The sequence below is a fragment of the Nilaparvata lugens genome, unplaced genomic scaffold, assembly GCF_014356525.2.
Source record: "Nilaparvata lugens isolate BPH unplaced genomic scaffold, ASM1435652v1 scaffold7145, whole genome shotgun sequence".
NCBI lineage: Eukaryota > Metazoa > Arthropoda > Insecta > Hemiptera > Delphacidae > Nilaparvata > Nilaparvata lugens.
In genome coordinates, this window is record NW_024092894.1 from 1 (window position 1) to 13,189 (window position 13,189).

A 13,189-nucleotide genomic window follows, 5' to 3' on the forward strand; every position below is an offset into this window, starting at 1 on the left:
GCCAACTAGCAAAGGCTAGAGGCTATCCCCCGCCAACTAGCAAAGGCTAGAGGCTGTCCCCCGCCAACTAGCAAAGTCTAGAGGCTATCCCCCGCCAACTAGCAAAGGCTAGAGGCTATCTCTCCGCCAACTAGCAAAGGCTATAGGCTATCCACGGCCAACTAGCAAAGGCTAGAGGCTATACTTTAATGATATAACTTCAGAATTATCAATGGTATATAGTCACTTATAAACTAAATTTCATGCAAGTTAAGACTTAAATTAGGTTAGAAATCAGTTTAAACCAAGGTTTTACAGGATTGCATTGATCTTCAGTCCGCGCAACTAGCAAAGGCTAGAGGCTATCCCCCGCCAACTAGCAAAGGCTAGAGGCTATACATTTTCTTCCCCGCCAACAAGCAAAGGCTAGAGGCTATACATTTTCTTCCCCTCAACTAGCAAAGGCTAGAGGCTATCCCCCGCCAACTAGCAAAGGCTAGAGGCTATAATTTTTTTCCCGCCAACTAGCAAAGGCTAGAGGCTATAATTTTTCTTCCCCGCCAACTAGCAAAGGCTAGAGGCTATAATTTTTCTTCCCCGCCAACTAGCAAAGGCTAGAGGCTTTACTTTACTAATATCACTCCAATCTTAAAACTAAACTTAGATTTCCAATTTCTTAATTCTAATGACTTATCACTAAACTAATGCACTACCTGACCACCAGGAGTGGATGATCCCCCGCCAACTAGCAAAGGCTAGAGGCTATACTTTCTCGTCCCCCGCCAACTAGCAAAGGCTAGAGGCTGTCCCCCGCCAACTAGCAAAGGCTAGAGGCTATACTTTCTCGTCCACCGCCAACTAGCAAAGGCTAGAGTCTATCCCCCGCCAGCTAGCAAAGGCTAGAGGCTTTCCCCCGCCAACTAGCACAGGCTAGAGGCTATACTTCACTTTTACTTCAGCCTTAATCTAATCTTAATCCAGCATTAATCTAATATTTACATCGCCAGTGTCATAGAACAAGTCAGACCAGGCCACAGTGTAACAGTACCCCACCTGCCCATCAAATTAGTGCTGTACTGAGCCCGCAACCATCATGAAAAAGCTGTGAGACAAAGGGCACTGATCAGAAATGAAATACTCGACTGACAACTGCAAATATCCTACGGGGATCCTAACAACTCAACCCCTATTTATAGTGATTGTCTTACACCACAGCCATCCACAACCACAATCAAACAGTAGCACATGTTCGTCCAGTTGTTGGCACGCGGAAATGCGATCTGCAGGTCAGTTGACTCTAACTTGAAAGCATCCATTGGACTCAGAACCAACCGGATAGAACTTGGCACTGCCGAGAGGGTTGGGATGAACTATGTTATAATACTAACCGCCACAAACATCCCATCCCTAAATGTCTGTGTTATGGGAAAGTGTTAAGAAGTTCTAGCCTGTCTTAAAATAATATAAATACCAGATACCTCATACCAAATTCACCGGTCCATATCTTCATTACGGTAGTGGCGCTGCTCTCCATTGATAACTGATGTATGTCTTTCCATAAACGTTTCTTTACGTTCATATAGTCCTGTTGGAATAAACAAAACCTAGGTTAATAATCATGATTTACAAATAGTATCAACTGTAATAAATATATTAAAGTTAAGCCTACCTTATGTTTTAGAATTAATTGAAGATATTTTCAAAAAAATCAACTAAGATTATTTTTTGACAGGAGCATGCTTTCGTGTGTGCTCACAAGTCTCTTCAATTATGGAAAGCTTCCACAACATCAATGTTCACTCTACAAACTTAAAAAATGAACTTTTTTATTGGGGGTTGTGCATTCAATTGGTCTTGAAACTAATTATTTTTAATAAAAATCAATTAATAAATCTGACAAATTGGATTGTTTCAACTATTGGCCAACCTTGAAAAACGTAATTTGACCTAAAAAGAAAAAAGTAATAGGCCTATAATAATTTTATTTCATGATGTAACTTAGCCTTGCCTTTATTTTAGTTTTGAATCCAAACTATTGTAGGCTAAAGCATTTCAATAAAAAAATTACTAGGCTATAAAAACATTTCAAAGATGTTGTGATGGAGCATTTTTAATGGAATGAACTACATTATTGAAATAGAATTTATAGAACTTACTCGAGATTGATAGAATTTCTTTTAAATAATTAAGAAAAGTATGTGATAGGAAAAGAAAGAGTAATAAGAATTGTCCGTATAGAATCGATAAGAAAAATATAGAATGATCAAAATGATTATTTAAGTATTTTAAAAGATATCTAAATTTTTAACTATTTGAGAAAGCTGGGCTCAAAATAGTTAATTAAAAAGCTAACAAGTAGGGTATTGAAATGAAAAATCATTATATATTATTATGAGGCAGTTAAAAAACTGAATATATCTAGACTTGGATGATAACAAATAACAACCGGCTAAAATGGATGCTTCAAAAGAATTAAAGTTAAGTTTAAGAGTTGAATATTTACACTTGAAAGAAAAAGTGACTTCAACTAACCTTCAAATCATGAATTAGCGTAGGAAAAGTTTACTCTGTAGTATAATCTCATTACTGAAAACTAAATTAACAATTGATGTAATTAGAAAACTTTACAAATTGAATTAAAAATGAGAATTAATGCACTAGCAAATAATTTTACGAAAAGTGAATGATCAACTAACTTTGACATCCTCACTCAAGTAGGTACTGGGCACATCTGATATTGTCGTCTGCTTTCTCCAGGTGATCGGGCCAGTCACTGCCTGGTACGTGCTCAGCTGTCTAATCAGTGATGTAAAAATATAAATATTTTTAAAGATTACCAAGCAATAAACAATTTTATCTGTTGAATAAATTTTCAAATTACCTGGAAAATTATCAAATAATTATATTATCAACTAATTTTCTTTCATATGAAATATTTAATTTAGCCAATATAATATTATTATATTAAAAATATAATAATATTAATATTGTAATTATTTTCATGCATACAGAAAATATTGTAAACATGTGTAAGGGAAGCCATGATGAACCTGAAACTTACTCAAGAACAGACCATTAATACAATGTTGATAAATTATAAATTACAACTTTAACTTATCATTAAACTAAACTAAGGCACTTCTGAACCAACAGGAGTACATGTTCCCCCCGCCAACTAGCAAAGGCTAGAGGCAACGCTTCTCGTCCCCACAACTAGCAAAGGCTAAGGCTATCACCCGCCAACTAGCAAAGGCTAGAGGCTATCCCCCGCCAACTAGCAAAGGCTAGAGGCTATCACCCGCCAACTAGCAAAGGCTAGAGGCTATCCCCCGCCAACTAGCAAAGGCTAGAGGCTGTCCCCCGCCAACTAGCAAAGGCTAGAGGCTGTCCACCGCCAACTAGCAAGGCTAGAGGCTGTCCCCCGCCAACTAGCAAAGGCTAGAGGCTATCCCCCGCCAACTAGCAAAGGCTAGAGGCTGTCCCCCGCCAACTAGCAAAGTCTAGAGGCTATCCCCCGCCAACTAGCAAAGGCTAGAGGCTATCTCTCCGCCACTAGCAAAGGCTATAGGCTATCCACGGCCAACTAGCAAAGGCTAGAGGCTATACTTTAATGATATAACTTCAGAATTATCAATGGTATTGCCGTGCTACCAATTTTTCCTTAAACGGTTGGAATAGCATATAACACCTATCACCTAAGGAAAGTTGTCGGCTCCAATAAAATAGATTCTTGATAAACTGTGAATGGATCTATTGCCTATGAATGAGAAATCCAGTTTTCTGAGCAAATTAACTTATAATCTTCAGATGAAAATTTTGGCAAAAACACAGAATATAAAACGAACAATAACTTACAAGCTAATGATTTCAGAGTTATTACGAACTAAAAAATACTTATCTAGTTTACAGTTGAAACACAGTGGCTATTGGCTTTACTACATTAACAACTAAATCTGACCAACACAGCACAAAATTTTATATAAAACTCAATCTACAACATTAATAAACGAAAAAAAATTTAGAGCAAAACTCTACGACAACAGTACTTGTAGCAAGCCATTTTTCAGAAGAACTCCAACAGGAAAAGCAAAGTTGAAAGTCACCAAACCAACGCCCTCTTCAATATCGATCTTCACAGACACGTCATCAAAAAATTATAACTTATAAGTTTAGAATTCACATTCTACATCTGTTCTCAATAAAACTTTATTTTGAAAATGTTATTTTAAATTTTATACATATTCTATTTAAATAAACTGTTTATTAGTAATTTGTTACCCTGCCTCGGTGACACCATGGAACAATGCAACAAAAATTACGATAATAAATTCTCCGTCAAAAATTTGTCCGTCTATTGATAACTCTGACATTTACTATAAAGTTCCATAGATCTCGAATTGAAGATTCGATTCAAATGTGAGAAGAAAAATGTAATATTACAAATACCCCCCTCTTGACATAAAAAAATTTTACTGTTTGAATTTAAAGAAAAAATTTACATTGACCCTAATGAAAATTGTTGAAATTAAATTTGAGAACAGTAACAATTTTTTCTAGAAAAACAATACATGTCACCCTATAATTGAAAATTATTATAAAAATTCATCAATAGTGTTTTTATATGTTTCCAAACAATATCTCAAAATATAGAATATCAATATTACATTTGATTTAGCTTTATAATTTAAAGAAAAATATCTCAACAGAAAGTTTAATATGTAAAGAATAGTTTTTTGAAATTGCACATAAATTTAATATATAGAAAATTTATTCTTATTGCATAAAAAAAATTTAGTATGTTGAATGAAAAATTTATTATATTATTTATTTATTTTTTTTTTTAAATGAATTGATGAATTGTTACATTTAATTTTCACATAAATTTCAATAAATCAAAAAATGTTCATTTCTTTCACTATTGACGCAGTTGATTTTATTGATGCACATTTTGGAAAACAGTCCGTTAAGGCACTCAGTATGATTTTCAGTTAAGTGTGACTCCAGTGTGATGACGTTAGTGTTGGCTGATCTGGATGCACGTAGTGTTGGGCTGATACTTGTAGTCGACTGCTGCATACCAAACTCGATACAGGTGACATCTCAGTGCATTGCCTCATGCTCGTAGTAGACGGCTGCATACCAACTCGATACAGGTGACATCTCAGTTAGCATTGCCTCATGCTCGTAGTAGACGGCTGCATACCAAACTCGATACAGGTGACATCTCAGTTAGCATTGCCTCATGCTTGTAGTAGACGGCTGCATTCCAAATTCAATACAGAGTCACATAACTTTTGTATCATATTTGTATTATACAATGTACATTTCAGGCTTGAAATGACAATGTAATTTGTTTTTTGAAAAGAGATAGACGCTGCATACAGGATTAATTTAGGTGAGGATTAATTTAGGTAAGTTTGGTTTTTTGATATTTTCAGTTTTCAAGGTTTAGAGTTCTGCATACAGGAATAATTTAGGAGAGGATTTTTTTGAATCAATTCTTTCATGATACTGTGACTGTTCTTCTGAATTCAAAGTTGTGAATGTGAACATGGATGGCAATTACCTCCAGGTAATGCAGTAGTGTTGAAGTTTGAGATACAGAGTCAGCAATAAGCATTGGCATTGCTATTGGTGTATGCTTTGGTGTCGGCTTTGGCATCGGCGTTGATATTGGCATTGGCGCAGGCATTGGCATTGGCATTGGCGTAGCTATTGGCATTGGCGTAGCTATTGACATCAGCACAGGCATCGGCGTTGATTTTGGTGTTGGCATCAGCATTGGCGCAGGCATTGGTGTAGCTATTGGCATTGACGTAGCTATTGACATCAGCACAGGCATCGGCGTTGATTTTGGTGTTGGCATCAGCATTGGCGCAGGCATTGGTGTAGCTATTGGCATTGACGCAGGCATTGACATCAGCACAGGCATCGGCGTTGATTTTGGTGTTGGCATTGGCGCAGATTTTGGCATTGGCGTAGCTATTGGCATTGATTTTTGTTGTTGGCATTGGCGCAGATTTTGGCATCAGCATTGGCGCAGATTTTGGCATCAGCATTGGCGCAGATATTGGCTTCGGCGCAGGCATCGGCGTAGTTATTGGCGTTGGCATCAGCACAGGCATCGGCGTAGATTTTGGCGTAGTTATTGGTGTAGGCCGCAACGTTGATTTTGGCGTAGATATGTCACACTAGTTCGAAAATCACCCAAATGTTCTTAACACTCTTCATGGCGTTCACTTGTTACTGATTTCGAGATTCACATGATAACTATTTCAATGTTAATGTCTGTGCTGTACCTGTTATCTTAAAATGCTTATAAACTAAGAAGAAAAACTTGATTAGGCTATCAATACAATCTAATACACATAAAATTATTTTAAGTATCTATGAAATTGAAATTTGTTAACATCTTATTATACAGTCAGCAATACATAAATTGTGAAATATGGACATATCAATGATAAATTTAAAAAAAAATCATTCATCTATTCACTGTTCAAATATCAAAATTTTAATCCATTCTTCAAAATAGAAATATAATTTCATAACACCCTGTATCATTATCAAAATTGTAAAAACAACATCATAACAACACAACAAAAATTTAATTTCAATACATATTTCAATAATTTCAGACATTTGGTCTTCTATTCAATCATTTCATAATATATTTGCATTTCATTATCATTTAATATAACATTTCATTTATAGCATTTATAGCAAGTTCATTTCACATTTATGATTTATCATTCAGGGTTTCAAAATTATTTAGTTTTAATTTTGTTCAAAAATTGTATAAAAAGCAAATTATTAATATTATTAATCATCGTTTGTTGGATACTATAGTTTATTTCGATTCTTCAATGTTCTAAACACAAACTACATTTCATGACAAAACTTTACTATCAATCATTAAACAAGAAACCATTCAAAACATCAATAATATTTTGCTTCAAAGGCAAACAATATTCATAAGTAATCATCATTTTGCATCTATGGCAATCAACATTATTAATCATTATTTTGCATCTATGGCAATCAACATAAGTAATCAACACAAAAAATATTATCTCATTACTGCCTCTCTAAGTCATAACCTCTGTTATTCCTTCTTTAGGCAATAATGGGTTTCCATCTCAAAAAGCAATCACATACCAGCAAAATTCTAATCAACAAACCCACTAAAAATTCTACATACACTCCAGCATCCATTTCAAACGATAATCAATCATATCAAAATTTATAGAACAAACAATTTAAAAATTTTGAAAAAGATATCAATCACAAAAACTTATTTCAATTATATATAACAAAACGTTTTAAATTGAACCATTTATTTTTTAAACTAATTAAAATTTAAAGACTGTATAATAAGTACAAACATTCAAGATTATAATACAAAGATGATCAAGATGAAATATGGGTAATAAGTTCCCTAAAAAAAAAACAAGAGAAAAGAAAACTGGGTAAATAAATTCCCTAAAACAATACAAAAGAGAAAGATTAATATGGGTAATAAGTTCCCTAAAACAACACACATTTCAAAATAAGTGATACATGATGAAAAAATATGTCACAAGCAAACAATTATTTACACAAAATGGATAGATTTTGGAAAAGTTAAGTTTTATCAACAAATAAAGATTAGGAAAATAAGCTACTATTTCAACTTCTAATATTATTTCAGAAAAATTACAAATTTAAATGACTATGGACAAGATTGGTTAAGATATGCATCATAGAAGAAATTTACTGAATATTACACAAAGACAGGAAAGAATCGAAAATTGAAAAGATTAAGGGCCAAGAAAATAGGCACAGGAAAGAAAAAAGATACAATTATGGACTCTTACCATACGTAGTATTTACGGTCATTGCTATTCTGAATCCCGGCATGACACAGGATTCCTAATCATTGTGTGTTGGGGAATACCCTTTCATCATGTGATTCACAGTCATCATCTTGTAAATAAGCAACTTGAAACAACCTTTGAATACTAATACATCAATGGAAACTTTGCGTTTTGTTTTCTTCAATAGCATGATTTTATTCATGGGTTCATATGTTTCAACAAAGCCATTTTGCTTGCAAAAGTTAGTCATGTTCACTTGAGAATGCATTGCATACACCCTTTCAAATCTCAGTTGAAAGTTGAACTCATCAACTTGACTCAAAGCAATATTCATTTTGTTTACATTTTTCCTAACCTCCACAGAAACCTGTCTCATGTAATCATTCACTTTGTTTACAATCTTCCTAACTTTTGATGTAGTAATCTGATCCATAGAAACATACGATTTGTTTACTGTTTTCCTAACCTTCAATGTAGCAATAGTACTTTCTTGATAGTTGACTTTCAATGAAGACAACTCCCTACCTACTTCTTTACTCAATTCTACTATCTCACTATGGTTGACTTTTTCAACAACAGTAACTAGGCCTACATTGTCAGAAACTTGAATGAGTTGATCTTGTAACTTAACACTACTATCATCCTGCTTCAATTTGTTTTCATCTTTCAATGTTTCATGTGCATCTTTCAATAGAAGGTTTATACTAACCTGCTCTAGTCTTATGCTAGTACATTCTTGCTTCATATCATCAAACCTAGCACTTTGATCTTGTTTAAAATTATCAAACAGTTGTGTTAAGGCAGCTATTAACTCATCATCATTTTTAATATTTTTCATATTGTATGCCATTTTGCTAGTCTGCACAGATAATATATTCATTAGGACTTGATCTCTCTTGAACCGATTTCCCACTCAGCAACAAACCATTCATAACCTATCAAGATATCTATCCTACTAATAATTTTTATAACCAGGGATTTCATAGTGTACCATTTGGGACATATTTATTTTGTAATTCGGTCCCACCACAGGGGTAACATTTGCCGTGGTATCAATTTTTCCTTAACGGTTGGAATAGCATATAACACCTATCACCTAAGGAAAGTTGTCGGCTCCAATAAAATAGATTCTTGATAAACTGTGAATGGATCTATTGCCTATGAATGAGAAATCCAGTTTTCTGAGCAATTAACTTATAATCTTCAGATGAAAATTTTGGCAAAAACACAGAATATAAACGAACAATAACTTACAAGCCTAATGATTTCAGAGTTATTACGAACTAAAAAATACTTATCTAGTTTACAGTTGAAACACATGGCTATTGGCTTACTACATTAACAACTAAATCTGAACCAACACAGCACAAAATTTTATATAAAACTCAATCTACAACATTAATAAACGAAAAAAATTTAGAGCAAAACTCTACGACAACAGTACTTGTAGCAAGCCATTTTTCAGAAGAACTCTAACAGGAAAAGCACAGTTGAAAGTCACCAAACCAACGCCCTCTTCAATATCGATCTTCACAGACACGTCATCAAAAAATTATAACTTATAAGTTAGAATTCACATTCTCATCTGTTCTCAATAAAACTTTATTTTGAAAATGTTATTTTAAATTTTTATACATATTCTATTTAAATAAACTGTTTATTTAGTAATTTGTTAACCCTGCCTCGGTGACACCATGGAACAATGCAACAAAAATTTACGATAATAAATTCTCCGTCAAAAAATTTGTCCGTCTATTGATAACTCTGACATTTACTATAAAGTTCCATAGATCTCGAATTGAAGATTCGATTCAAATGTGAGAAGAAAAATGTAATATTACAGTATATAGTCACTTATAAACTAATTTCATGCAAGTTAAGACTTAAATTAGGTTAGAAATCAGTTTAAACCCAAGGTTTTACAGGATTGCATTGATCTTCAGTTCCGCGCCAACTAGCAAAGGCTAGAGGCTATCCCCCGCAACTAGCCAAGGCTAGAGGCTATACATTTTCTTCCCCGCCAACAAGCAAAGGCTAGAGCTATACATTTTCTTCCCTCCACTAGCAAAGGCTAGAGGCTATCCCCCGCCAACTAGCAAAGGCTAGAGGCTATATTTTTCTTCCCCGCCAACTAGCAAAGGCTAGAGGCTATAATTTTCTTCCCTGCCAACAGCAAAGGCTAGAGGCTTTACTTTACTAATATCACTCCAATCTTAAAACTAAACTTAGATTTCTAATTTCTTAATTCTAATGACTATCACTAACTAATGCACTACTGACCACAGGAGTGGATGATCCCCCCCCCACTAGCAAAGGCTAGAGGCTATACTTTCTCGTCCCCCGCCACTAGCAAAGGCTAGAGGCTGTCCCCCGCCAACTAGCAAAGGCTAGAGGCTATACTTTCTCGTCCACCGCCAACTAGCAAAGGCTAGAGTCTATCCCCCGCCCGCTAGCAAAGGCTAGAGGCTTTCCCCCCCCAACTAGCACAGGCTAGAGGCTATACTTCACTTTTACTTCAGCCTTATCTAATCTTAATCCAGCATTAATCTAATATTTACATCGCCAGTGTCATAGAACAAGTCAGACCAGGCCACAGTGTAACAGTACCCCACCTGCCATCAAATTAGTGCTGTACTGAGCCCGCAACCATCATGAAAAGCGTGAGACCACCACAAAGGGCACTGATCAAATGAAATACTCGACTGACAACTGCAAATATCCTACGGGGATCCTAACAACTCAACCCCTATTTATAGTGATTGTCTTACACCACAGCCATCCACAAACCACAATCAACAGTAGCACATGTTCGTCCAGTTGTTGGCACGCGGAAATGCGATCTGCAGGTCAGTTGACTCTAACTTGAAAGCATCCATTGGACTCAGAACCAACCGGATAGAACTTGGCACTGCCGAGAGGGTTGGGATGAACTATGTTATAATACTAACCGCCACAAACATCCCATCCAAATGTCTGTGTTATGGAAAGTGTTAAGAAGTTCTAGCCTGTCTTAAAATATATAAATACCAGATACCTCATACCAAATTCACCGGTCCATATCTTCATTACGGTAGTGGCGCTGCTCTCCATTGATAACTGATGTATGTCTTTCCATAAACGTTTCTTTACGTTCATATAGTCCTGTTGGAATAAACAAAACCTAGGTTAATAATCATGATTTACAAATAGTATCAACTGTAATATATATTAAAGTTAAGCCTACCTTATTTTTAGAAATTAATTGAAGATATTTTCAAAAAAATCAACTAAGATTATTTTTGACAGGAGCATGCTTTCGTGTGTGCTCACAAGTCTCTTCATTATGAAAGCTTCCACAACATCAATGTTCACTCTCAAACTTAAAAAATGAACTTTTTTATTGGGGGTTGTGCATTCAATTGGTCTTGAAACTAATTATTTTTAATAAAAATCAATTAATAAATCTGACAAATTGGATTGTTTCAACTATTGGCCAACCTTGAAAAACGTATTTGACCTAAAAAGAAAAATGTAATAGGCCTATAATATTTTATTTCATGATGTAACTTAGCCTTGCCTTTATTTTAGTTTTGAATCCAAACTACTTGTAGGCTAAAGCATTTCAATAAAAAAATTACTAGGCTATAAAAACATTTCAAGATTTTGTGATGGAGCATTTTTAATGGAATGAACTACATTATTGAAATAGAATTTAAGAACTTACTCGAGATTGATAGAATTTCTTTTAAATAATTAAGTATGTGATAGGAAAAGAAAGAGTAATAATTGTCGTATAGAATCGATAAGAAAAATATAGAATGATCAAAATGATTATTTAAGTATTTTAAAGATATCTAAATTTTTAACTATTTGAGAAAGCTGGGCTCAAAATAGTTAATTAAAAAGCTAACAAGTACGGTATTGAAATGAAAATCATTATATATTATTATGAGGCAGTTTAAAAAACTGAATATATCTAGACTTGGATGAAAAACAAATAACACCGGCTAAAATGAATGCTTCAAAAGAATTAAAGTTAAGTTTAAGAGTTGAATATTTACACTTGAAAGAAAAAGTGACTTCAACTAACTTCAAACCATGAATTAGCGTAGGAAAAGTTTACTCTGTAGTAAATCTCATTACTGAAAACTAAATTAACAATTGATGTAATTAAAAACTTTACAAATTGAATTAAAAATGAGAATTAATGCACTAGCAAATAATTTTACGAAAAGTGAATGATCAACTAACTTTGACATCCTCACTCAAGTAGGTACTGGCACATCTGATATTGTCGTCTGCTTTCTCCAGGTGATCGGGCAATCACTGACTGGTACGTGCTCAGCTGTCTAATCAGTGATGTAAAAATATAATTTTTTAAAGATTCCAAGCAATAAACAATTTTATCTGTGAATAAATTTTTCAAATTACCTGGAAAATTATCAAATAATTATATTATCAACTTATTTCTTCATATGAAATATTTAATTTAATTCTTCTGAGAGCGCTATGTTTAAAAGCAATGTTTTAAAATTGGAATTGCTCAAACAGAAGAGTAGCCGTTATTGATTTCTGCGAGAGTGTATAATATAACTTATAGTCCAAGCGATGATTGTTAAATTAAACATCAACCTGTAAAGAATTTAATGCTCTATAAGCTTATAATCAGAATGTTTTTTCAACGTTTCTAATTATAAGAACAAGAAAAGCAAAAAATTAGAGGCGAACGGTTTTTTACCAATTATGTCACACCTTCAAGATCATATAAAAAAAAGTTGTGAGATCAATATTACAGGGAATAATGCATGCTTAAATTCGTTCACAACAAAGGTAAATTCACTCCAAAACTGAATATTGAAGCTTTTTCCAGTTTACCTTGTCTGGACCCAACGTTGTAATTTGCAAAATTATAATATAATAACATCGGAAATTAATATGTAATTTAAATCATATGTCACATCTAAATCATATGTAATATAGCTGTTTATTCCTGTTCGAAATACTCAATCTTATTTTATCTATAGAAGGCAATGGTGAGGCGGAGAATCGGCAACGTTGTTCTCCTATCTTTTCCACTGTCATTTTATCGTGGACCTCACTACAGTACTTGAATGCTACATTATGTACTGTAAATTTGTATTATAGTACTGTAAGGCTAGCTACACACACATAGATTTTTGTCCATACGATATTTTGCCATCCTTGTAAATTCTATTAGATTAAACAGATGATTTCAAACAGATGATGTGTGTCAAGTTCCGTTTATCTGATAGAATTCATAAGGACTGCAAATATCGTACGAACAAAAATCGATGTGTGTGTGCAGGGCTTAAGTGATATTATGATATTGTTCTATACCAATATTTTTTGCAATG

The 13,189-nt window shown here is 34.0% G+C and overlaps 1 protein-coding gene across 1 annotated transcript; it reads right to left on the bottom strand.

Moving 5' to 3' along the window:
* Nucleotides 1–1,209: 1,209 nt before the first annotated feature.
* Nucleotides 1,210–12,088, bottom strand: LOC120356575. Its single transcript, XM_039445528.1, has 4 exons — nucleotides 12,066–12,088; nucleotides 10,870–10,976; nucleotides 2,676–2,775; nucleotides 1,210–1,564 (listed from the first exon to the last, which is right to left on the bottom strand). The coding sequence occupies exons 2-4, from the start codon at nucleotides 10,968–10,970 to the stop codon at nucleotides 1,433–1,435; spliced, it is 333 nt and encodes a 110-aa protein (XP_039301462.1). The 5' UTR covers nucleotides 10,971–10,976; nucleotides 12,066–12,088; the 3' UTR covers nucleotides 1,210–1,432.
* Nucleotides 12,089–13,189: the final 1,101 nt, after the last annotated feature.